Source organism: Bombus pascuorum, chromosome 8 (assembly GCF_905332965.1).
Source record: "Bombus pascuorum chromosome 8, iyBomPasc1.1, whole genome shotgun sequence".
Classification (NCBI taxonomy): Eukaryota; Metazoa; Arthropoda; class Insecta; order Hymenoptera; family Apidae; genus Bombus; species Bombus pascuorum.
The window spans coordinates 5,996,725-6,024,473 of record NC_083495.1 but is presented as its reverse complement, the minus strand read 5'-3'; the positions used below and the strand labels follow the sequence as shown (position 1 = coordinate 6,024,473).

Here is a 27,749-nt window from a genome sequence, read left to right as displayed (position 1 = left end):
CTCTAAACTTACCCTGTTTAACCTCATCTAAACAATTTCTTACAGGAATGGGGTTTGACGAAGGACGGTCTCATCAAGCACCACGATCTCTGTCTAACTTTGCCAGTGTATGCGAAAGGCACAACGCTATTAATGCAAATCTGCGACGGTAGTGAGAATCAGAAATGGAGGCACCTCGAGGGTGGTTTGATCCGACATTCGAGGATCCCAGTGTGCGTTGATTCGAGATACCATGCACAAAGAGGCATCACGGCGGAGAAATGCGACTCCAATGCCGAGACACAAAGGTGGCATCTATACAATCACAATCACTAGCTCCAAAGGACGACCAGTGTTTCGTGAAGACCGCGGTGCCGTCGTCATTCACGAAGGGCCGAACGAGTGCAGTATTTGATCAGAAGAAGGAAGGTCGATCTAATCAGGGAGGGCAATCTGATCGATACAAGATCGAGATTGCTCAAACGAACCCGACGATAATTTACACAGGGTTCGTTGCTTTGAGAGAAAAGAAAGGACCTTCTTGACGAGGCGTGAAGATGAAAAACTATCTGAATTAGAAGAGTGGTATATCAGTCTGATATACTCATAGATTTAATGAGACTGTTTGGAGAGATGTTTAAGAAGAGATTACGGAGAACATGGAATTGAATTCATGTTTCATAGCGGAGAAACAGATTATCTTTTCGTTCTATCTTAAGTAGAGAATGATATGAAAATTCGAGGAGAAGTTCACCCTTTGTGAGATTGATTTGTGATCAATGAAGAATATATCTACGCTTTCTTTTTTTTTATTTTAATTAATCGATGATATCTGATTGCAAAATAAGAGTTTGTCCTAGTCGATAAAGGGTTAATTTCGAATGGCTGCTTCGAAGCGTATTCATTCCAGTGCATTTATGTTAACCTCGATGATCTCAAATGGAATCATTTTGAAACTTCATCGTATAGAATAAAAGTCAAAAGGAACAAATAAATGGACAAATTCCAACATCGTAATTTTAAGCGGACTCTCGACTCATTGACCGTTTGAATATCGTTTAGACAAACATTAAAACGCTTATAAATTTTCATCCAATCGGCGCGCGATTTATTATTACATGGCGATTGATTCTCCAGCGTTGTTTCCGCGAGGATAAAACGAAGTAACGGCAAACTGTATCTTTTTATCAATTTCCCTATTTCCACGGCCTTAAATAATAAATGTAAAGGCAAAAACGCTATTTCTAGATCGATTATTAGTTTCTTAGCCGACCATACGACACACGCATGCACACACGGTATACGTGGCGCGTCGATATCGATTTGCGTCTCCGATCCAACTGCAGATCGCGACGCGAATCGGGTGCTTCTCGATCCAAAGACATGCGCTACCATTCTCACAAAGAGATTTATTTTTCTATAAGAAAATTGTATACTTACTTGGTTGTGCGAATAGCTGGGAATTATGGTGTGCTCGCCTCACGGAGATTCGACGTGTTACAAAATCCATTTACGTTATTCGTTTTGCTGTTGTGTCAGATGATGCTTGTTTCTTCTAAATTTCTTTCGCCACTTGAATGCTGGTGACAATTTCTCTCGTTAAAAAAAGAAATAAATTTGTGAATAAAAGAATAAGTTAAATAACCATCAACACGTCGAGTTGTTCAAAGGCGAGAAAATGGAGCGACTACTATACAACAAGATACAGCGAAAGAACGATCTTTTGTACACTGATACTTTCATGGCGACAATGATTCGACTACCGTCATCTCGCATCCAATCTCTGACACACGTATACATATATGTACACAGAAGTTACGCTATCGAATTATTGTAAGCTTTTGTATGATACGAGCGCGTCCCAAATCACTTACACATGTAGCTACGTTCGTAGGTTTACGAAACCAGTGTTTCACATTCGGGAAAAGATTGTTTTTACTCTTAAAACACGTTAAGCTAAGCTATCGGACAATATGATTGAAATTTCATCGATTCTGAATTGATGCATTGTATATATGTATGCGTTTAAAAGATCTCGTTTATTGAACGATTCATCTAAACGCGTATATTTCGAGCCGTCGATTTGGCTCAAATTTTATATATAATTGACGCACTACGCGCATAATAATTTTCCGAATACATGATAGAATACATGAATAATGTATCATGTGCATTTGGAATGTTATTGCATGCGATGTACTCTTACTACATACTTTCCTCGTCAGAATTTTAATTGAAACGCATTCGCTTGAATCTTTTCATTCAATCGCTAAATTAATTAAACACTGCGAACGATAACACGTTTAAATCTAAGAATTTTCCCAACTTCCTCGACAAAAGATCCTTCGGATCTGCGAAATATTATAAACGAAGACAAAAATATGAAAAAGGTACTAAACGCGCAGAATGATGAAGAAGTTCCTTTCGAACTTCCGTTTTTTCTCGATCAACTCACTGTATCGACGCGCTGTAAATACTTCGACGCGATCGATCAATCGTCTGTTTCCCGTCCTAAGGCGTCTCTGAGTGAATTTACGAATGATGTCATTCGTACCTTTTGGTTCGCGAGTAACGAGGCAACCATAATCCCGTGCTAAATTGTACATAACGTGTCTACAATATAAGTTAAATAAAAGCGTCGTACTTCCACGAATCTGTAAGATGTAAGATAAACGAGCGACTTAACATTTAAGATTAAGGTACAGGGCACTTGATCCCCGTGCTCGGTTAACAATAAGAAATACGCTGTACATTGTCACGAATATTTCTAACTTGTCTATTGTATGTACGATACGTTGAATTCTTTATTAGCCTCGTGTTTATTAAGATAACGCGCTGTTGCAAGGGAAGGATCCTATTTAAATCCTGTTTATTCCGTTTAAGAAGCTCGATGCATTGAAGACTCGGTATGTGAAAGCAACGTTTCTATATTTAAAGATAGCTATTAAGGGATGTAGCTTTTGTTTTATATTTAATTTATACATATAACTATGCCATCCCTTGGATATTGAAACTATATCGAAATTGTAACGAATCTACAAAAATAATCCTGAAAAAAAAAAACAATATATGTATGCATATATGGACGTTCGTTTTCGACACCGAATACCTGTCTTCAAGGTGTACACGTTGTATTTCTACGACTCTGTATTTTGCAAATGTATCATACTAAAAAACTAAAAATATATATAAGTATATACGAGTGGTAAATGCTTATATATATTTGCATCTCATACATTAAGAACGCGATAATATAATACTTATAGGAACAAGGTTTTTTTTAATAAAATATTGGAGTTATTCCAGAAGTTACACGAGTATTTCTTAAATTCAAATTTATTAATGAACATACATTTTATTTAAAAAATCATGTACAAATAATTCAGCAAGTTTACTTACTAAAACTGAATCTTTTAATTTATAAGCAAGTACTATGACTGGCCACCACGTTTTTTCAGGGCCTTTTTAACTTTGTCTTTAAACTCATCCAAGTTTATCTCATTATTCTGTTCTTTCTTTTCTTTCGGTTGCTCTTCGGGAGGTACAAATGCTTCTGCTCTGCGCTCTTGTCTCTTCTTCTCAGCCTCCTGGTGCCTGATATCCTGTTCTCTCTTTCTCTTGGCTATCCTTTGCTCCTCCTTCAAGAAATATTCTCCGGAAGCTATCATCTTGTCTATCTTGCTCTCCTGTTGTGGGGGTGGGAACGGAGTATACGGTTTCTGTTGTCTCCTATTCCTAGGTTGCTTCCTCTTGCTAATATTCTTGCTGTTGAATTTAGGCAAAAATCTTTCCCAATTTTCATTTTTTAGTTTTGGATCTCTTGCCAACTCTCTCTTAATCATCAATGCTTTAATGTTGTAAATAGGATGAATATTTTTCATAGTATCTTCCACAATGCGCCTCACTTGAACAAGACCTTTGTAAGGACCCAATGCAGCCACTGTCTGTCCTTGTACAATGACATAACAATTTGTTAACAATTCGATGGATTTCAAGGTACATCCTTTTGGTCCTATGAGCCTCTGTCGTCTCTTGACAAACTTTTCTCTGTTTCTTACAAAAGATGATATCTTTATGATATCTGAGCCAATATCGTCTTGAAGTACTCTCCTTGCTTGCTCAAAAGGAACAGATCTGGACATGAGTTTGAGCATGTCACGAGCTTTAATTATGATATACGGATCCCAAGTTTTTCTGGTGGTCTTCACACACATACTACCTTCGATGAGGTCCAATTCGGCCTTGATTGCATGTTCATCCAACGATTTTTGAATTAATGGCCAATGTTCCTTTAAATATCGTTCTCTATATTTTGGAAACAAAGTTCCGAACGAACTTTCTTCGAGTAAACGATGTGGATTATCCTGGGGCTTAAAAGATGGGATTTTTAACGACCAGGCATTGTCCACTGTCCCCGTTACTTTGGGGCCGTCTTCTTGTTCCAAATAGTTCATTTTTCATGCAATATTTTGATGTTTTAACAGTACACTAAACGATTAAACTTCATATATATAACCTCGCGTCAAGAATGGTTTCACAGATTATATTTCTTCGCGAGAATAGAATTAATGTTTTTAATATTACAATAAACTTTTCAATCGACACACGCAAAAAGGAATTTTAGTATTTGTTACCTTTGTAATTGCACGTGATGATTAAATGTGTCGACCACGAATTAAGGTTATGTTATTGATTTTTACTACCATACAAAGTATGAGTCACGCAAACGCAAGATGGCATAACTATACGATATGGGACATTCAAATGGAATGTTCATAAAAGATGAAACAAATTTACGCTATACTTAATAAAAATTGAGTTCTATATGTCATTCAGACCACAAAACGTTTAGGCAATAAAATTGGTATAACAACTTGGTAAATTTTGTTGATAATAATTTAATATAATTGAGAACTTAACATGAGTACCAACATTTGAAGTATCTGGTGTGCGAAAATCGCAAGACTACTGCCATCTTGCGGCGTACTTAGATTTACGTATAATTTTGGCGCCATTTTTGTTAGCTATCTTTCATAAGTTGACTAAGATAATACAAACTATGAATATATATTTATCTTTATCTATCGTAGTTAATTAAGCCTGGAATTACGATGTAATTAATATAGACTTAAAGTATTCATTAAGTTATCTTTCAGTTAGCATTATTTGCAAGAAAGGATTTCACTCAATGATAGAACGAACGCATGAGGTATCTATGACGCAGTTTATTATACAATTACAATACTCTTACTAATCATATTATGATAATGATCGTAGTAATAGTATATCCTAGATAACATGAACTATTCCAGATTGATATGACTTTATTTATACAGCTCCATTAGCACACACGCACACACACTTTTCCTTTCTCTCTTCCTTTCACTCTAATTTCCGGTAAGTTCTTGAGAGACTAACGCGGAATATCGAGGGCGGACATCAGAAACACGCTTCGCAATTAATTAATTCCTAATCGTAGTGCGTTCCGTGGCATGAGATTTTATGGTCACGAATACGCCGATGAACGCCTTTAAAAGATCGCGAATTTCACGATCACGCCACTAATTCTCAGTACAAAATAGTTTAGACGACTTTGTCATCGAACAAGGACTTCTCCCATTCTCATGACTCTAATATTATTTCACTTAATCTTTTAAGAACTGTCATACCGTGCTCTTGTCATTTCTTCTCTTCTTCTTTTTTTTTTCTTTTTTTGCTTCTTAATTAATTATCCTCTAAACCTTTACTTTTGTGTCATCTGTTACAGTGTTACCGTTTAAGGGTACTCCGTTCTTATTATTTAACGTTACCTCTAGGCATTGAAGTCGAACGACGCTCGCGTCCCAATATTTACGAGTTACACATCGAATTGTTTAATAGGCTTCTATATAACGCTAGATTTCTCTCAGAAGACAATTATACACTGCTACTGATTGAGATTAATCAACTAATTCTCGATATACCAACCGTTTTGGCTTTCGTTCCGAAGCGCGTGCTGCCATCTAGAAAAGTTGCGCGCATCCTGCGCGCCTTTTTAGAAACGCGCCACTTTTTCACGCGACTTTTATGCTATTTCGCATCATGTATTTACAGAAAAAACGCGATGGGACGGTAGGAGCAAAATCTTATGCTTTTTCACGCTAAAACTTCAACGAACCTTCATTTCGAATGTTTAACGAAATATCGGTTTGAATATTTAAAATCAGATGAATAAGTTCTACGCCGCAAAACCGTAGCTTCCCGGTCGAAGCTTATTAAAAGGAAAAGTTTACACTGTTTGTAAAAGACAAGTGGCTACTTATAAAATGTTATCAGATATTAATAATTCACGCGGCACATAACGTGTTAACGACAACTGATACTTGATCTTCTTAACCCTCGATTGGTAAACATGCGGTAATATTGCGTAAACGTGTCCCGAGATCTTGAAAAATCAATGAAAGAATAAAAAATTGGACTCTAGAAATACAACGATGTAATTTGTTTCGTGTTTACTCTATCGATTAAGAGTTATCAGGTGGATTAGAAAATAATCCTAGATTATTTAAGTACTCTGCACAAAAAGAACTAAAACAGGAAACAACAAAGGAACAAGAAAGAAAATGAAAAACAAAAAGTAACTAAAGTCTGTCTAGCACTTTTATTTTCAAATAATAAAAGTTAAAATATAATGAAATAATAATAATTATTAATAATAATAATTAATAATAATAATAATGATAACCATTGTAATAATGCGTTCGTCGCTCGTGGAATGCGCCGGCTCATCGAAGCCCACGAGAAAAAAAAGTGAACCAGTGACACGTCGATCAGAGGGTGCGGCAATCGTGGGTTCGACTCTAATTATCTCTATTCTATCTACAAAACAGAACGCTGTACACCTCTGACGAACAAGGAGAAGAGGAAGAAAAAAGAAAAAACATAAGAAAAACGCAAACGTGTCCCTAACTCACACTCTGTCATTCATACTCATTTTTTTCGTTCTTCGGCTGCAATGGGCTGCTCGTTATGTATCAATTTGTCTCTCGTTTCTATCGTTTACACATCCGTATTTAATTTATAAAACGTCTACGTAATGCACTCAAAACTGGTGCTCTAGGAACTCTTTTTTTTTTTGTATTTCTCTTCGCTATATTTTCTTTCATTCTTTATCACTCTCATTCACATCTTTGTTTCGCTACAGTTTGGTCCACGACTCTGGTAGTGAATGATTCAAAGTAAAGGAAGTAGAAGATCGATTCAAGAGATGAAAACCCGAAGTTGTGTGGAATTATGAAGGGTGAAAAAGATGGGAGATGAGTGTGTGTGTATGTGTGTGTGTGTGTGTGTGTGTGTTCGAGTGATCTAAGAACGAAAAGACGCGCGTGATCGATATGAGATCTCGTCTCGTACTCGTTTACATACATACATACATACACATGTTATATTATATTATATATAATTACGCGTACACGATATATCAGAATATCGAAAATATATTGTGATGTATCGTGTTGCGTTCACATAGCTTCCGTAGAAAATTACATATAATATAATATCAAATATATATATACATACATTATGATAGTAGTACGCATATACACCTTCGGTTAACGCACGCTCGTGCTTCGTTACAAGAAAAGCTCTTGCAACAAATGTACATACACGGATTTAACTTGCTGATGTTGGCGATCGTAAGAACGAGGGATTGAGAAATCGAGTTCACCAGAAACAAACCACAATATCAAGAATATCGTATTTAATAAGTAGTGTAGTATAAGAGTTACGGTTATCGCCATTTATCAGCACTTAAGTGTAGCGATGAGTTTTCAATTCCTTATCATAGAGCATCTTTGAAATAATTGTTTCACCATCGATCGATATAGATCGAAATTAATTGCCACATGGAAAAGTAGGCTACGAACAAATCAATTCTACGATGTTAGAGTGAAGGTACGACGTTTCCATGATTGCTCGAACTTACGATTGCTATGACGACCAGCGTTGCCCAATGATACCCTATAATTAAGGATTACTTAATAATAAGCGTCGCAATAATAAGAAACGATCGTCACGGTGAATAAATTCGCCGCGGATTCGCTAATCACCGTTCGTTGCCATATCTCCCTATTATTTACAATACGTTTACTTTATACATTTATGTATAGTATGTATATTTATACATGCATATGTATATATTCTCGATGCTCGATTACTGCGCAATGTCTTTCTCGTCGCGTACATATGTGCTTTATACACACATATACACACAACTAATGTAATATATAATGTGTATATGTATATGGACAATTTCTAGCACAAACTTCTACATGTGTGTAAATCTCTTCAAACACTGTTTCCGTCACCTTGGTTGTACAAGATCATAGCCTTTAACTAGTCACAGGGAGTTCACCACCTGGAAGAATCGATCTGTGCCCTCCAAGATCAGAGTTAGCGCTTCTAATAAATGCCATCAATCTCGTAACCAATTCTCGATTTTAAAAAATGGCATCAACGCGAACTCTCGAACCACGAGCGTATTCAATCGACTCGCGCAAACGTATACGAGCTACGTATGTGGAATAATTCCCAAGTAGCCTGTCTATATATGCCGTATGTACAGGTACAGACGTATCTACAACTGCTAAACCTCGTGTCTGTCTAAAAAACAGAGAATATGAGCATGCCTTCCATGTTCACTCTCTCGGAAATGTAACTTCGTTACCTTCCTTTACTAATTAGAAGATACTTTGGCTTGAGTAATTACAATTCGTTGAGAATCAATCGACCAAGACGCGAGTGAGAACTTCGTCGATGACGATGTACGAGCTATATTCTCCTCGACCCTTTGTTTTTACGGCATTATTAGGCCCGTGCGTTTCTTTGTATCTTACCTTCTCTTTTTTTTTTGTCTACATATACAAATTTATGACACAGATATGTATGGAGACAGACACGCACGCACACGTATGCGTAATTATGTACAATCGTATTGTCGGACCTCGCCGCATGTTCACCACCTCAAAGGGAACTTGAAACTTGAAGATCAAAAGCTCGTCCGAATTGTATAATATTTCTGTTTACTTAATGAAATAAAGCAAGCGATTGCTGATTCATAAAATCTAAATTATCGATTAATCATGGATTTTCATTAGAAGAAATTAGAATCTACCTTTTTTTATTAATTCTGAGTGGCAGTGAACATTCTAGTTTCCATGAACTCTTTCCATGTTGCTCCTTTCCTTTAGTAATAGACGAACTTTCTATCTCGAGGAATTGGAGACCCCCTTGTAAGTGGTACGTAAACCCTGCTTACCACGAAGAGGCGAGTACTTATAAAAAGTGTTCGCCCTCTTCGAAGGAACCGTCGATCGCGACACCATGAATTCAACAAAACGACAGAAAGATTTAACACGTCCGATCCATTTATTCTCTCGTTGTTCGTTGTAATCTCGATCGTGTGTTCCGTCGTGATTCGTTGAACGAATGCTCGTGAAAAATTTAAAGATTCTATTCTTTTATCTCTCTCGCGTGGTTTCACGATTTCGAAAAGTTCAATTCTTGGATTCTTCGAGATCGTGAAACAGCATGCACGAGATGTAGTGCGTGATCGAAGCGACGTTGAATCGCCCGATGGGCAATAGGAAACTGGAAGGACGCAGAGGAAAACCAGTCGATAATTACAGGTATCGTCGAACGATTCCCCCCATGATAAATATTTCATGATAATTCAAATGAGAAACTGCAGAAACCGATTAAGGTACTGTTTTATGACGGTTCGCGGCCGGTTATATTCGCGTCGTTAATTACATCTTGTAAATAAATGTCGAACGGCGGCAACGATCCTGCACTATTTGCTATGCGGGAATGAAGACCTCAAAGCCATTTTGAATTCTGATTGAATTCAAATTTAGTCTGTAATTTGTATTATCGTTTCTTCAATTTTTTCAAATGAAATAAATGCATATTCCAAGTTGGAAAAATTGCATTATTTTTATATACAATGTATAATAATTACATAAGCTTTGAAAACTTCGTTCCACGCGAATCGTCATTACTACAATCAACGCTTCCAACTGAATAATCCAGCCAATAAATATAATACTGTGAGAAAAATACGAAACGTTCAACGAAACACGATGTTTGATAAGACGATTTCTCTGAACAATACACTGCAATTCTTGAGTTTTTACCTAAGAATCTCTTAGTGACGTTCCATGTTTGATTCCTTTCCATAATGCCTCTCAGTTACTCGTATACTCTTTATGAGATAGATATACCTTGATAATTCCTGCACCGATCATCCTCTTCCCTTCAAAATTGATTGATCATAACAATATATAATTAAAGATTGCATCCACTCCTGACATAATCTCTTCCTAATGGAATCTCTTGACACCAGGATATGTTTCGAATCGTATCGTGAAGTGAACTAGCAGTCAAAAATCTCTGCACCATTCCCATGACCATATATTGCTCGATCCTGTCGGTTCCATATTTCCCTCATAATATTTCCTTTGGTAACGAAATCCGCCGACGGGCGTTCGCTGGATAGTGAATAATCGCCAACGACGGACCAGCTGACGGATTAGTGATAGAATTCGGGTAGATTGCACAAACGTCGTTGTTGCTGTTGCTGTTGCTGATGTGATGGTTGTTGATGGTGTTGACGAAAAAGTACGTCCCCTTGATGGGTGGGCTGCTGGTGTCACTCGTGGGACTTGCTACTCAGTGGATGGTAGTTTCCACCTGCTGAAGCTACCAGAGCCAAGGGTAATGGTGAACCGAGGGGTGTGGGGTGAGGATGAGAGTGTCCCATGCCTGAAGAGTGCGTCGTGAGAGCTAGAGGACTACCGGACATGGAACTTGCGAGTGATGCGAAGACCGATGGTGCTGGAGACGCCATTGTTGGACTACCCATTGCTGCTGTTGGCGGATTGATCCTTTTCTCTTTTTGTCGTCTGTAATGAAACATAAAATGATGATAATGTGTTTCGTTAAACATTTTCATCGACGCTAAAATTACTAGTTCTACTGGAACCAATTAAAATCACTGGTATCGTACCATTTTAATTCTATGTAACTATACGTATTAAAGGCCGATAGTTTTAGTGTTAAAAAAAATTGAAGAATAAAATTGGTACTTTTCAGGCTTACCTATTGCAAAACCACACCCGAACAACTTCCTTCTCCATGGCTAAAGTGTCTGCTAATACGGTAATTTCTTCAGAAGTAGGTTTCGGGTTCTGTACGAACGCTTTCTCCAGAGCAACTCTCACGCTGGTTTCTATCGACGTCCTCTTCTTCCGCCGCCTGCCGATGGCTTCCGGTGTGGTAAGTGGATTCGAAAGAGAATTCGGGTTGTTCAACGAATTGTCCGCATCTTCCAACCATTTTTGTAGGAGAGGTTTCAGTTTGCACATATTCTTGAAAGAAAGATTTAATGCTTCGAACCTGGTGAACAGAATAAGACAATCGAGTCATAAAATGGTAATAAAAGCTTTTACTTCATCGTCTCATTTGTAATTATAAAATATATCCACCTGGAGATCGTCGTCTGAGAGAAATCGTTGCCATAAAGTTTGCCCATAGCTAGGCCAACGTCGCCTTGGGTAAATCCGAGTTTAATCCGCCTCTGTTTGAAGGTCTTGGCGAACTGTTCCAGTTCCTCGAGGTCCGTAGTCTCTTCCGGCGATGGTTCAAGCCTCGGAGGCGGTGGTTTTACCGCTGGAGGCGTGCCAGGTGGCGGTGGTGACCTTTGTTGCCCTAAACTTCGACCAACTAGGCCTCCGCTACCCTGAAGAGCCTGCTGCTTCTGTAGAGCTTGCAGTTGCTGGGCTGCCTGCGCTACTGCCTGCTGCACCTGATGACATATAATTGAATCCTCTTTTTTTTTTCGTTTGATTCTCTAAGTAGAATTGGTAGAAAATATTAGAGACGCATTTGGCATTAATTGATGGATCTTTAATTTAATGGTCTGTCGTACCTGCATGGACTGTGAGCGCGGATGACTGGATCTTGAGGAGTAGCCACCGCCCTGCAACAGCCCCTGCAAGACGTTAACGACCATTGATCGTTATCGAACACGTTTTCCCTGGTACGAACAATTCTACTTATTTCTGTCTAAGGCTTCTCGATTTAAAAAGTAATTTTTAAATATTCTATCTTTATACTGTTTCTACATTTACCGAGCATGATTCACAGCTGGAAGTCACAGAAACGATCCTAATTCTGCTGCTGCTCTTGAATTTTTATTTAATCTTGCACTCAGTGTACAAACGGAAATACACTTTTTAAAATTACAAGAAAATCCGTAGTGCAAAGTTGAAATTGCGCATGTCAATAACGATGTTCCCATATTTTCTTCGAATTTAAGATATTTTTTGGCGACAGAAATAGATCGGATCAAAAGTGAGTCAAGGAATCCGACAGGGTAGAAAAGAAATCTTCGCTTCTTTAAGGATCTTCGAAATCTGAATATCTATAAACTACCCTTGAAACGCCACGCCAGTTTATAGATCACGGTAATCTTTCTAACCCCTATTGGAGATAAATAGTACACGTTAAACCAAGCTGCTCCACACGTCGGTAGATTAAGCGGTTTCTATTGGAAAGGCGACACGTGTTGCGCTCGTGGACAGGTACGAGAGGAGTCGCCGAAGGGGCGGCCGGACCGATCGATTATCATCACCCTTTTCTTAACCAGATGCTCGATTACGAGAAGAAGGGGCCCGTGCAAAACGAGTCGCCCGGAGAGGAAAAGGGTTTGGGATTGGTCGCGTGTCGAGCCCGTTTATGCTTATTGTCGACCGCGAAGACACCCTGCGAAGGGTGCTTAGGATATCGCCACGTGCCGTCACACACGGGTTAGAAGACTCAAGATTCACCTGTACACGCGATTCCTTAAGTTGTCAGACTATAAAAACTAGAAAGCATGACTTGTTAGTTTTATTTCCTGTGTCTTTTAGAGATATTGTTGATTTCGATTGAATCGTTGAAACCAAGTTGGTGAAAGTACTACAAATGCAACAACAATCATGACGCATTGCTAATCTATGTGATTGTAAGTAATGATAAGAATTGTTGGAAAGCAAATCGAACTCTTTATATTCAGGAAAGTGAACATTTTGATCTCTCTTCGTCGTATTAATCCTGTAATAGCGTAATAAACAAAATGACGGAAAATTCAGAATGAATCATTAAGAAAATAATTATCTCTTGTCTTCAAGATCTTTTGCATTTCTGATATCAGGTATGAAAAATACTTTCAATTTTTCATTTGAGATAAATATTAACAATCGCAATACACTACTATTTTTTATGAGTTGTCCGAGGAACTCTACACTGTCCGAAGATCAATACCACGAATTGCTTCGGACGTGAGATGTTGCGTGTCAGCTGGTAGCCCAAAACACGCACGAAAGGAATTGAATCAGTGTTACGGACGACTTCCGCCATGCGTGTAATCCTTGAAAAGAATCCAGACTATGATGCAGGTTGCAAAGCACTCGAGGAAGGGTTGCACGATGAAGGAATACGTGTGTCAGGGTTTTTAATCCCGCGACTGTTTCCAAAAGGAAAAAAAGCCAGGGGGGTTGTTCGATGTAAACGAAGAAAAAGACGAGACGGAAGAAGGAAGAAGATGGAAAATTAAGGGAGGAGGGATAGCGAAGGATAGAAAAAAGAAACAGCTTGGCCACGTGTGAGGTAACAAAAGGCACCCCGTGGCAAGGTGCCGAAGGGATCTCCTTGTTGCACCTTTCAAAGAAGACACGGAAGACCCGAGGCTTTAATCCTCGCAGCTACGTATATCACGGCCATTAAATCTGCTCAAGTTCGAAGTCGTTTTGTTAGTTTTTCCAGGAGGTTACGTAGGACGTGCACGCGCTTCACGTGACGGAATCTATAGAAATTTTTTCGTAAACGCGCGTAGACCCTGAAGGCCTTCATTCAACGTTCTCGCTGGAGGGAGGGGATAAAATCGGCCGAGATCCAGGAAGGAGGATCGTTTTTCATCGTATCCCCGGATATATCGATTTTTCTTACTTCGATCCGCAGGATCTCGAGGGACAAAACACACAAAACGAACGATATTCAGCGTATGTTCTTTACGAGGATGCAGGTGATGAATGTATTTGCTCCTCATTTTTTATCTTAACAAACGAAACGTCCGACATAGTCAATTTATTTATACGAAGAAAATAGAGAACGTTTTTAGAAAATCTATAGAAAAGTCTGCTTATTCTTGGAATTTTATTGTAGACAGGCAAACGTTTTTTCATAGTCATCAAATCGTAATTGTTTGATCGTTCGACGATCACAATCGGAAAATCGAACTCAGTTCCTTTGTAACGAACATAACAGAGATTTTTAAAAAGTCCATAGAAACTCCTGTGTATCCTTGAAATTTTATTGGAGATTGCGCACTGTTTTTCCATACTCGTCAGATTCTAATTATTCGACCGATCACGATTTTCCACTTGTCAGAGAGAAAACGCGAGGCCAAACGAGTACAAACCCTGTCCCTTTGTGACATCTCCAGCCGGCTATCTCCGCGTCAAATCGAGCGAATCGTCCCCGAAGAATAAGACGTCTACTTCTTTTCGGGCGGTCGATCAGATATCGCATGGAACGTCGTCTCTGGGCTCGCGATCATCTACCTCCACCATCCCCGCTAGCCGCCGACGCGACGATTCGAATCGAATTCGCATCGAGTGTGTAATTCGGTAAAGTACCCGATGCCCGGAGAACAATGATGTCGGAATTCGAGTGCACGGGATGCATTTGTTCGCGCTCCCAGCGTAATACCTTTGGTCAGAGATAGAAAACGCGCCCGATTTTCGACAGTTCTTTATATTTTACAGAGGAAAGAGGATCTTGCTGCTGCTGCTGTCTTCGGCGTTTTCACGTTCAGTTTTCTGCCTTTTTTCAATTCTGAATATTCATATGATGCTCGAATAATCGAGATAATGTTAAAATTCATTCGAATGAGACATTCTATTTCGCTAAAATTTTAGGATCTAGATTGCAGTTAGTACGGTCATCATTTTGAAATTTTGAATATGAAAATAGAATTATCGCAAAATCGGAGAAACAGCCATGTTGCCACACATCTTTCAACTATCTTCCCAGCAACAAAATTTTCTTTCCATAGTTTAGTAATACAGCGATCTAGGAAAGGTAACGTTGTAGGTTTCACGAACCTGGTTCTGTAAGAAGAACTGTGCCTGAGCCGGAAGCTGACCCGCTGCAGCAGAGTTGGCTTGCTGAAACATTGCCAACTGCTGCAACTGTTGCTGCAGCGAATGTTGTTGTTGCTGAAACGTCGAAGCCAATGCCTGGATCTCCTGTGGTCCAAGAGCACCAAGAGGTCCATGCATCAGCAATTGTTGGCTGACTAGTTGAGCAGCCAGGGCAGCTTGCGAGTTGCTGCTGTTCTGCTGCCCTGCCGTGTGCTGCTGCTGCTGATGACTTCCGGTTATCTGGCTGCTCACCCCGGAACTAGGCGAGGAGGCGCTGCCGCTGGTTCCACTGCTGCTATTGCGATGTGATACGTCTGTGACCTAAAACACATTTTCCTTGTTAAAGAAAATTAATCGAAGATTGAGAAAATTGTAAATTGCGACGAATAAAAATACTCCGATAAAATAATTCAGGTTTGAAGTAACTTACATATTACAATTTTGTGTTTCCAATTATGTAGACGTAGAATTAATATATATGTATCACTTAAAGATTACTCGAAGATAAATAATAATGAACCACGCCTTTGGTTTCGAAGTATTCAGACACGAACATAAATATTTATATATTGATAATTAAAGTATTATAAATGAATTGGGACACGATGATCAAATGAAAAAGAAAGAATCGATTTTCATGGAATTGCGTGGGAGCAGAAATCGGAGGAACACGGAAGAGCTACCCTACCCTAATGTTACAAAGTAAACGGCGTCGAACAAAACCGTGTTTACACTCGACCAGGTCAGGATATTGGTCACTACGGTCCATCCTGCGCTTTTGTGTTTTAAAACCTACATCCCTCCCTATCCGTTCTTCCTGTCGTTCATCTCACTAGTGGCTTCCTTTATTTATTTGCCAAATATTGAACGGGAGCACTTTTTGCGCTCTTCACGAATGACTGTAAAATATCGAGCCCCCTTGTCGTCACTTCGAAACAAAAGGGAACTTTTTTTACAAAGCATTACCGGAAGCTGTGATTCCCCGATGTTAGCAGCATTTTCTCTGACCAATAGTTTGTCTTTGAGTAAAGGTAAAAAACAAAGCAGAGATTATACCAACCAGGTTGAGAGCTTCCCTATCCGAGTCCATGGAATCGTGGTCGAGATTCGCCTCAGTGGCATCTTGAATATCACTGGTGATACTCCTATCGTCACCGCTGAGATCGGGTCCATCCACCTCACCATGAAGGTCTGCATCTGTAAAAAATAAGAAAAATCCATCTTTAATTATCACTTCCTTCTTTCAACAACTACCTAATTAACGCAATATTCAATGCTGAAGGGATCTTTGGTCCAAGAGATTCCTAAGTTCAACTCTAAATTCACTAGCGAATTTAATGTACGACAGATCGTACAGTTGTTGTTGTTCTGCGGCCTGTACTTCTGATGAAGGTAACGCGTGGGGGTGCAAGTTGGCGTGCTGGTCGCATGAAGTCGCATATCCGTAAAGATCATCCTGGGCTCTTCCAGGAAGACCATCATGACCTCGTTTGCCTTCGAGGATCTTTGTGGCCCGCTGTTTGAGGTAACATTAGGTTTGGCTTCAAGATCCAGCAAGACGGTCAATGATAGTGACCTATGGATGCGGATGGACTCTAGTCCATCAACTATCTTCCTCTTTCCACGTATCTGCCCTTCGGCATCGTGACGATTGGTCACCACATCTTTTAGGAGAGATCGATGAAATCGAATATATTTCTTAAGAATCGAATATATTATATTTCCAACCACGGTGACAATTTTGTATGACAAAATTATCGAAAAAGTTTGATATGTTCAAGAAATGTTTTATATAAAGCTACCAATATACTGATAATGTGAATAATCAACACCATTCACTGTCGGTACCGATCGAACTGGTATAACGTCCAAGGGCAGTCACCAAAGATTCCGAAGGTCACAACGAAAGCCAGTGGTCCTCATCGAAGGACTGGTACAGAACGAATGTTAGGATGACGCAACGAAATCGTGCCCCTAAGGACGACCGAATCCTCCCCACCACCACGTGGCTGGAAGGGGCTTTCGATGATTGGTCGTTGGTATTGAAAGATCTCGTACGATTGGCTATCCTGGAAAACCCTTTAGCCCTTTGCTCTCCCTCCACCTCGCGGAACAACTCTTCGCGCATCCATCATCGTATCTTATGACCAGCCTCCCTCGCCACCCTTTTCTTCTTCTTTCGCTGTTACGCGCCCCCTGAAAAAGGGGTACGTGCCGGATAATGGCACGGAACCGATTCGTTTGGTTCGAGAAAACGAGCTTACGCGCCCTCATTGGTCCTGCGCGTCAGTCTAACGGTTTTTAATAATAATTATTTCGATACGCCGGGGCAACGGAGGCCGTTTCGCATTCTTCGAAAGGGGATTTGCGGCATGACAACCGTCACGCGAAACCTTGTTCACGAATGGATCTTTGCTTCAGAGGTTAACGCTTTTAAAATATAACATTTGTATGAAACTTATGTTGAAATATAACATCCATTTCGAGTCTATATGAGTCGAGGCGAGTCTAGCAAGATTAATGATAAAAGACAAGAGAATGGCGATGAGCACCTTACTAGAAAAGGGCTTTTCCACTATTCTTATTTTATCGGGGTGAAGTCTGAATGGCTATTTGGACCGCGAGAACAAGAAAGGTCAGTGAACCAAGGTAGCGAAGAAAGGAAGTCTCTTAGCCACTTGGACCGTCGAATTTTCCCATCGATGTCAGGACAAAGACCGGGAAGAGACGGCCAGGAACAGATAAACGCTCGCGAAACGCTCGTAAAAAGGTCGCAGGTGGGGATGCTCGCTACTGTGGGACGAGACTCGTAGCCAGGGAGAAAGAAGGTAAAAAAAAAAATTCAAAATCCTGTGAATCCCGTGAATTCGACGCAAAAGTTTCACGAGGATCGCTCCGCATTTCGTTCCTCCGCATCTGTGCCCCCTTCATACCTGACGTAGATTCCCCTGAAACGATGAAAAAAAAAAAAAAAAAACGGGAGAAGAGAGTCGACAGATCAGGTAGGGCAGCCCTGGACAGTAAAAAGCCTCCGTATTGGTGGATTCCCTATAAAATTTCAGTTACTCGTCCTCGTTTTCTCGCGCGCCCGATTACACCCTGGCTTCGATCTTTCCTACCCTCGAGTGACGCGTTTGAGACGTAAAAAGCAGGTACACAAAGTCTACACACGGACGAACACGTCGGTTTCCCTTTTCACCCCTGAATTTGCATCGTCGATTCCCCTCTTTTCATCAAAATTACGCTTTTTTCTTCGTGAGAAGGTCCCGCGGCTCTCTAACATTCGAAGAGAAGAAGGAGAGGGAGGGGAGAAAGGATTTTTGGGGTGAATTACGTCGGTTCCTATTTTTCCACCCTTTTCCAGTAGCGCTCTCGTGAAAGTCTCTGCGACTTCTCGTTCAAAAAATAACGTTTATCGACGACGACGACGACAACGAAGACGCCAGGTGCGAACTCATCCACCAACGGACGCCTAGATAAGGCGACCGATGTTTTGCTTTCCTCTTTTTCCACCACGTTTTTGTCCTATCGCGATTAGCTGCGATGCGATTGGTGGTGCTTCAGGTTTGAAAAAAAGCGCAACGAACGTTGTACGAAGCTTCTAATGGAACGGATCGATGGAATTGAGGAGAGGAGGAGAGACGATACTTCTGGAAGAGACGTTGGAAGCAACGGTTTTTTGACGAACCTTCACGAGCACTGTGAATGATACAGCAGCAGTCAAGAAAGAACTCTCAAATACGTTGGAAAGTTAAAAAAATGTTCAAATGACTCTTTACAAGTTAACCGAATATTCAAAAACTTTAGAGTTTGAATATTTAAAATTCGTATCAATTATCTTTACGATTAAACGCAAATCCAATCTTGACAAGTTTCCAGTACTCGCTAGGTAATAAATTAACCACCCTCCAGGTGCATTAATACCAAAAATTCTGGGAGCCAGATCCTATCTTGAATCTCCGACACGTCTTTGTCCCGCATCTGCATACACCAAGGCAGTTTTAGGTGTCGTTCGAAATGGGACCCGCTTACAATGGTGGTGCCCATGCAATTTCGACGCATTGGGGCTCGTTTAACGTTTGCACGACTGACACGGTGACCGTCTATCCATCATCCACCTACGTTTCCACGATCAAGCTGCACGCACACGTAACAGAATCCATTCTGAACGACCGACTGCAGCTGGACGTTCGCAACAATCTTCGATTTTCTCTTTCCTTCCCCTTTTTCACAAGCGGAGGGAAAAGCCGGGCGCCGACCTGACCTTCGTGTCGAAAAGTCCAGATTCGGGGAAACATCGGACACATACGTCAGGTGATAAAATAGCACAATGAGACACCTGAGCTGCACCATTGGCGGCTACGGTGTCTGGATGTTTTGAAGATGATGATTTTGGGAAACGTGGTTGCTTAGTGGTTCACGGGTCGTTTCTAAATGATCAGAGAGTTCGAGTAAATATTTCCAACGTATTAGCGAAGAATTTCGTGGTACCTTCGCGGTAATGTTGGTGGTTGGGACCGATGATTCAGTATTCTGAGCAACACAAGTGTTTCTTTATATAATTCATTTTTATATAATTAGGGAATTTCTAATACGGCAGTGAAAATTATTGAAATATTTTTGCATTTATGTTGAAAGTTATGGTTCTTGATTACTTCGCTACTTTAAGCATGCCAATTACTAAATAATATTATTTACAATAGTAATTCTGTAGCAGTACGATTTCCACTGCTACAGAATTTGACGAATCCAATCAAAATTTCACGCGATTAATTTATACTTAAATTTGCATTGATTAAGTACTACACAATAACGATTCAAGTTCTGATATTAGAGCACTAGGGCATTACGAAATTTCATTCGTGTGACAATTTCATTCAGATTGCATGGAAATGCATTGAATATTCCTATTTAATTCATCGGAATGCATCGGATGAATAACGTCAGTTTTCTCCACCCACGACGTAAGAATCGCCACGAAGGCGAAGTTCCATTTTCTCGATGAATTCCGCTGTGCAACAAAGCTTTCCCCATCCCTGTCCACCTTCCTTTCTCTGTCTTCTTCCCGTTCGTTCTTCTTGCCTGGGATCAGCCGATGTTTTTGTTCGTCCAGGCGAGAATAGCCAGAGCAACGACGAAGGGCACGTTGCCCTTTTCTCGCGATCTACATAAAATATCGATTCTTTCAGCGTTCGGGAAAAATATCGACGAGTCACGAACATCCATGCACGAGTCTCTCCCTCTTCTTCCATCGTCGTGATCTTCGTTCTGCTTCTATCGTGAAACCGGCTCTTCTCGGTTTAACGAACGGCATCACAAAGGAGAAATCGTTATTTTCACGGGTCTACCCGATTTCGCGGTTACATCCCTCGCTTTCTGTATGTTCCGCTCCCCTCTGCTCCGCCCTCGAATCGGCCCTCTCTCAATCGCGGTCCTCCTTTTGCTCAATTTACTCCAAACTCACCTTTCTACCCTTCCTTGTTTCTTCTGTTTCTGCCCTTTCTGCGATAGATCTATTTTCAAAATTCGTAACGGTCTCCTCCGAATACATGTAAATTAACTCTTTCGCAGTTATGTACTTTTTTAACTTTCACCTCGTTTTACTTAATTTTTCATAAAATCTCTCGATTGTCATCCACCTTTTCCCTATTTTGCTCTTCTATTCTATTATCATCATCTTAGGCTGTTTCGCTGTGATCTTTTTTGTTACATTATGTTCATCGAGTTCTTCGTTCGATCCTTCGATTCTTAAATTTGTGCATTAAATTTAGTTTAACGCTGTAAGTTAGAAATTGCATCATCTATACGCTACGAAAGGGACAGAAGATTTGTTCGAAGGGAAGATCTCGAAGAAATTGTCAAATCTTGTCGCTGCACATTGTAGGGAAACGATTCGAAAGAAATCTCTGCTCTCGATTTACCTGGCTGCTTCGCAGGCAGCGTAAGATCGCATTAAGTCTCGTTCCATCTTCGTCTTGCATATCACACGAGGCAGCAGAATGTCTAAACGGCATCTGCTTCGCGTCGTTTCTTCGTCGCCATTCTTACGTAAGGGAACTAGCGACAATGCGACCCAACCACCCCTACGTCTACGGGGGAGGAATGTCTGACCCATTATTCCACGCTATGTGCACCGCCTGTCAACCGACTTACGATTTTATTAGGGCCTTACATCATTCGATTATGCCTGCTCGGTCCGTTTTCATGCATGGCGGGCTCAACGAGTACCGCGGTGCGAAGGAAACGAAAGAATCGATCTTTAGTAAACGTCTCCATCGGAGTAATTTTATCTCAATTTCATTCGTACGCCATTAAACAACTATTTAAATATTCATTAAATTTAAAAAATTGCAATTTTTAAAATTGCTGCGAAGAATTAGCAAATATGTTTAACTTCTTTCTAGATGAATTGAATTCTAAGCCTAAATTTTTCACTGTTCTAGACTTCCAGAGAATCTACAAAAGTTCTGGGATACTTTCAATGGTTCCAAGCCTCGCTAGGTCAAACATGTTTCGACAAAAATAAAAGTTCGTTTCCCCCAGAAAAGGAACTCGTTGCAGGAAAATTCACTGGTGAAATTTCGTTGCATTTCCTTCATTTTCTCTGCACCGATTCGAGTCTTCCAAACTCGGTTTCTGTTTCCTCCTAGACAGCGGTAAAGGTGTTGTCCCAGGATCAGAAATCGAGGTAGTTAAAGCGAATCTGACTATAGCCTAGGATTCACGTCGAAAAAGGGGGAAGGCACGAGGGGGCTAGATCCACGAGCCAATGGAATAACAGTTTCCATTGGCGTGTTTTGAAGCAGCGGTGCCGGCGGTTCGGCAAGGGTGACGAGAGAAGGGGTGGACTGGTTTTCGAGCAACGTGTGGGGTGAGTCTAAAACCGTTAGGTTGGTCGCGTGCTACCAAAGGCACGTGGCCTTCCTCTCCTTCTCTTATTCTCTCTTTCTCTTTCTTGACTACGCACGCGCACGTACACGCGTGTATCTTGCTCCAATCCTCCGTACGCATGGTTTTCATGCAACGACTTCGGATGATGGAGTCAAAATCATTCGTAAATGGAAAATTCACGAAATTTCATATACGACAAATTCACTAGACTGCCTACCAATGTAGATTTTTGTTATGTACGATCAGTACATACGTTTGAGTATGTTTCAACCCTCTTCAAACAAATGTCTTTCATAAGGCGTATAAACTAAACAAAAGATGTCGATGCAAAGAGGGTTCATGAAGATTATTACAAATTATTTCTATTAAATTATATAATAATTGAAATTCCTACAGTGTAGATTCGTTGTTTCAACCCTATCAAGATTTCTGAGAAGAAAGATGTCAAAAGCTCCGAGAGATTGCAATTATTTCATTGCGCAAATCAATCAGGAAGATCGCCAAGTCCGATAATCAAAAAACACATGTTCCATAGAAACTCGGCCGATTATCTTTCGAACGAACAACATCAAAAGCTGTTTATACGCCTAATAACTAAGAACGCTTCCACTTTCTTAATTAAAGTCAACGGAGCGTCGAATTTATTCCGCCCAAACCACGAAAGCCAACTCGGTGCCAGAGGCTATCGATTGTCGGATATAGAACGCTCAGGTAAAATTAAGAGGCAGGTAAGCAGCGAGAGCGAGATTCTTGGACACATGGCGCCATTAGCAGCGGTGAAAACGAGATATTCGAGGACGAACGTGGGTCGGGACAGATGCAGGATCGGTAAATAGTCGACTTGGATGGCAGACCGTCGATGCTGATCGTCGTCATCGACAGCTACCGTTATAATGAAATCGAGACAGACCCCTTGGCACGTGCTTCTGAAACGAACGCGAGCTACTCTCTCTGTTTTCGTTACTCGTGTATTCGCTTATAAGACTGCTGCGCTGCATAACGGTGCATCGAGATGCAGTCTGCGATTACAGATGGCCAAACCCATTGTAAAAACAAAAAAAAAAAAAAAAAAAAGAGGAGAAAAAACAGGACAATCTAAATAGAAGAAAAATGAAAATAGCGTTCTTCGAGGGGCAGACATTTTCTTAGATAGCTCCAGTAAACAGTAGAATATTCCAACATCAACTTACAGAATCGACAAAAATAAATAAATTTGTTAGAAGAATAAATTTGCTAGAAATGGCTTTCTATATGCATATAGATAGATAACGATAATTTACTTATTTAGTACGAAAGTATCGCACAGATATATTTTCCAAAGGTTCGAAATTTTGATTGCTAGGAAACAAAGAGTTTTGAGAAGCAAGGAATAAATGTGGAATAGAAGGCAGAAAGAAAACGCGTAGGAAACGAAGAAACTCGCAGAGGCAATTACAAGAAGAGCGACGAAAAGCAATTAAGGGCTTAGAAAGTCCATCGTGTTCGGCGATGCGATAAGAAAAATGGTCTGCGGCTGAGCGAGGCGCGCGGCCACGTTCACCGTAAATTTCCGATAAGGAAATGAGACTATGCATATGAAAGCAAGGGTTTCCGCGAGGGAGTTCCACGTTGCCACTCCAACTCCATTTACTGGGGGCACCCCCGCTGCTGGCTGGCAGTGATGTATGGCACGGTGAACCTTCGTGCTGACCGCTATCGACGATATTCTGCGTTTCCTCGTCTTCCACTTCGCAAACACTCGATTTCTGAGTCGCTTTCTCGCCTCGGCGATACGAAGGTGGCGCCAACCGCGAGAAGACCCATGCGACATTCGCAACATTGTGTCAATTGCAGGGAATATGTGTTAATTGGTACGTTAGCGTGATGGATATCATGGTTAAACGATGCTTCGTATGCTGTACATTTAGAATTACTGTGATGTTATGAGATACAGGTCATTGTGTATCGTTTCTTAGAAACATCGAAAATTCTAATTGAAGGCTAAACTGTTATTAATTCGGTTACAAACGTTTTAACCTTCGTATCAATACAAATTATCTACGTTGAAGAACGTGCATTCAAAGCAACGTATGACACTTGCATGAAATGAAACATTATCTGAAACGTGTTATATTTTGTAAAATATCCATTGAAACATTGACCCATCACGTGCTTGAAAACCGCATAGAGGTGGCAGAAAGCGGACAGCGAAGGAAAACGGAAACCAGAGGGTGGGTAAAAGGGGAGGGAAGTGGCGAGATTATTTGAATATCCCATATTTAAGATTCGTCCGGCGTAGTACGGGGCAGTGATTGCCGAGTTGGCAGGCCGGTCACGTGGCCGGCACGTCATACACGTCAAACCGACCCCCGGTGGAAGCCACCCCTATTGCGCCTAAGGCCGGCGGCCAGCGCTGCGAACACTTTACATTCTATTTTCACGCTGTACTGACCCCGATGTATGCGACTTTCTTAACATATTCGCTGGATATTGCCTGCTGGCACGTGCTCTCGCTTACCCGATCGATATTCATCCTTGAAGCGACAATGATTTCCGAACGCGCTTAGAATGGCACCCGTCATATTGCACCATGGAAAGCTCATAAATCTCTGACAAATTTATCACGCTGGATAATTTCCAGTTATTTCGACGACCATACACTTCACGAGAATATAATTTTTACGCGTCAAAAAGTAAGAAATCTATTCACGTGATGTTAATATTCCCAGGTATGATCCTATATCTATTACGTTCACACGAGAAAAATTCGAATAAGTATAGACTGAATAGTAGCGTAGAACCATAGAAATTTTGAATTTCGAATTAAATTCTTTATGAAAGTAGAGCGGAACAACTAAAATCCGGTTCTGTGGTGTTTAAAATCGTGGTCACGGCTAATTCATTAACAACAAGGGGTAAATAGGGTGATTACAGTGTGCTGGTCATGTAAAGGCTCCCCCTGAAAAAGCTGACGAGCACCTGACGTTCCAAATGGGGTTTGCCCACTATTTTATGCGTGTCACCGCCCCCGCAGTGTTTTCACGGGACGGCGAGCACCCCCGGATTTTTACCCGGGGCTGTTCGCGACCAGTCCCCGCCAAGGGGAGGACATCTAACCGAGTTAAATAACGCTACATTAGCGTCCTTCGTCGATACAAGGCCAGTCCGAGTGTGAAATACCCTCAGGCTTATCAGGCCGCAGCAGAGCTTTTTTTATTAGCTTTCGGCCGATCGTACTTCAACCATCGAAGCTCACCCAGACGTGTTTTCGCGAAAAGGAAATTCTGCGGGATATAGGAGGTCATACTTTCACCACGGGACGCGTTTAATCGACCTTGGTATTCGTTTCTGTAACGAGGAATGGATCTGCCTACCCTTATCCATTTCCTCTTTCCTGAAAAAATCTCTCTCTATACAAGAAGAAAATTCATTTTGAAAACTCGAAGAGCCCAAGGTTTGAATATTTACTTTTCAAACTTATTTTCTTTACTTATTTCTAATACTGCAATATCGTTCTTTGCAAAATAAGTCAATTTACCTGAACCAGCGGTTGAACGCATTTATTTGAACGTAAACTCCTACTATACGACACTCTTGTTGTATCAATTTCAATTATGCGAACTATTTATCCCTCGACTAGTTCATACATACACCCTACCGTAGTGAGATCAAAAGTGACTTTTTTTATTAATTAAAGTAGCAAACATAGATATATAAAACCCATTAGTTTAATATATTTTGATAACAATCGCAAAATACTGTCAAACTTCAATCAACAATACAAACACTGCGTCTAATGGCGCAAAATGAGTGTCGAATGATGAATACAAGAAGTTGCAGGGCAAGTGTATTAAGATGTAATGGCAACCGCGGATGATTTTATGGGCGACATCTTGCACGACAGAGCAAATTAACGGTAAACTTCAACGTGTCTCGGAACGATCGTGGTGGAGCCCGATAATACATTTAATTACTCCCTTCGGAGGGCTACACGATATGGCGAGGTAGCAGTGTTCGCGCTTCGTGTTCCTCGCATAACCGCACCGTTTACCTGGCCGCGTCGCCCTTTGTCCTTTTGCTACAATCACCGTCGTCTAGACACGGTCACCGTTTCCCCCGCGAAATGACAATTACATAGCGCCGGGATCGCCTCTCGTCGACTGTTTCGAGGGAAGAAACGATCCGGTTGTCCTGATCCTTCTCTAACGAGAAACGCCTCCGCCAGAAGCTTCGTTTTGGTACAACTATTGTTTAGTGGAATTCTTATTCCTTCCAAACAAATGAATTGTACGCAGAAGTTAAGAGAACTATAGCTTCGTATATGAATAATAATTAATTGAGGGATTGTTGTAATTTTTTACAGGATTTATAAACTTAATCTTTCTATGTGTAGAGGATGGTTGGTCGTTTGGTAGTTTAAATGACGGGATTACTCGATGTTGGAACCGTCAAATATATTTTTAAATAATTATAAATATAGAGTCAACCGTAGATCGCTCGATACGGGTCGTTAAAAGAATGTTTGTTAAGACGCTCGGTACTAACCGATTCGCTAAAGACTGTGTATTGATGGCTAATAAAATCGCCCGAGACTGAGACTGAGAAGTCACCTTACGATCGTGTTCGTTTATTTATACTGGTCGAGGGGGTACCGGAAAGTTTCCATTCGCCTTTGTTTGACGGTTACACGTAGCGGGGTCATTGTTTTGCCTGGAGTTGGTTTATTATTCCATTATGTATATCCTAACGATGTTGGTACTCCTAAGCAAAATAACAACGTGGCTCGAATTGTCCTCTAGCTCAGGTACCGCTACACATGGACAGCCGAAATTCTATGATCACTTAATGAGAGTTTGCAGCTTTAATATTTAAAACATCTGCATGAATTTTAATGTAAAGATATTCAAAGAATAAAAATTCGCATTTGTTTCATAATAATTTTGGAGGGTAACAGAAATATTGTTGAAAGACATGTGGAATTAATGGAATTCATTTTTTTTTTCTTTAATTTAAATTGTTTCGTGTGTTTAAAAAAGTTCTACTTTGGAAAACTTGTCGTCTATCAAAGTAACGTAGTGTACGTTGAAGAAAATGAATTAATTATTAGAGTGATCTAATTTAGTTTGGTGTTAAGAATACTGCGAAATATCTTTAGTTATTCGTGTGTTAAAAAGATTTCATGCCCCTTCTTTTTCGAACACCATCTTCCCCTACATCGACACCCTTTTTCCTCGCCGACGTGTGCGCAAAAGATCCTCCCTTCTCTCTCTTCTCTCTCTCTCTCTCGCCCTTCTGCCCTGCCCTTCACAGTTCTGGCTTAATGGCTGACGCGGCTATCGGGTTTCTGCAGAAGCGTAAAAGATCTTCGAGAAAGGGAGCGAGGAGAACGATATAGTCGACTTTTTCTGTCTCTTGCCTGTTCTACGATAAGTCTGCCCTTCCTTTAACTGAACAAACGGATCGAATCAACTACCGAAGGACACCCAACATTTTGTATGAGAATACATTTTCTTTTAAATATAAGAAATAACAATTATACATTCTTGTTGTATTGTAACTAACGATTGGGGTTCGAGGTTCAAAAAAAGCGCCGAAAGGATCTGACTACTCATCAGCCTGTTGCAGAGCCACCCCCTCGAAGCCTCCGTAGGCTGGTGTATAAAAAATCAGGAGGGTTGC

At 40.5% G+C, this 27,749-nt stretch overlaps 3 protein-coding genes across 5 annotated transcripts in view; 1 reads left to right on the top strand and 2 right to left on the bottom strand.

Annotated features, from left to right (window-relative positions):
• Positions 1–3,287, top strand: part of LOC132910123 (polypeptide N-acetylgalactosaminyltransferase 2) — a 202,569-nt gene extending 199,282 nt beyond the window's left edge. Inside the window, exon 10 of the mRNA XM_060965610.1 lies at positions 46–3,287. Within this exon, the coding sequence (XP_060821593.1) occupies positions 46–315 (270 nt within the window). The 3' untranslated portion in view covers positions 316–3,287. The remainder of the gene's footprint in view (positions 1–45) is intronic.
• Positions 3,287–4,720, bottom strand: LOC132910131 (KRR1 small subunit processome component homolog). The gene has a single exon (XM_060965627.1). It carries the CDS (start codon positions 4,431–4,433, stop codon positions 3,411–3,413), a length of 1,023 nt encoding a protein of 340 aa, XP_060821610.1. The 5' UTR covers positions 4,434–4,720; the 3' UTR covers positions 3,287–3,410.
• A 1,880-nt stretch (positions 4,721–6,600) lies between these two features.
• Positions 6,601–27,749, bottom strand: part of LOC132910113 (POU domain, class 2, transcription factor 2-like) — a 126,901-nt gene continuing 105,752 nt past the window's right edge. For 2 of the 3 annotated variants that reach the window (XM_060965588.1, XM_060965589.1), the window contains 6 exons: positions 16,261–16,397; positions 15,162–15,521; positions 11,945–12,007; positions 11,502–11,821; positions 11,116–11,412; positions 6,601–10,919 (listed from right to left, as the gene is read on the bottom strand). In XM_060965588.1, the coding sequence (XP_060821571.1) occupies positions 10,667–10,919; positions 11,116–11,412; positions 11,502–11,821; positions 11,945–12,007; positions 15,162–15,521; positions 16,261–16,397 (1,430 nt within the window). In that variant the 3' untranslated portion in view covers positions 6,601–10,666. The remainder of the gene's footprint in view (positions 10,920–11,115; positions 11,413–11,501; positions 11,822–11,944; positions 12,008–15,161; positions 15,522–16,260; positions 16,398–27,749) is intronic. The other variant, XM_060965590.1, reaches the window with a different exon arrangement.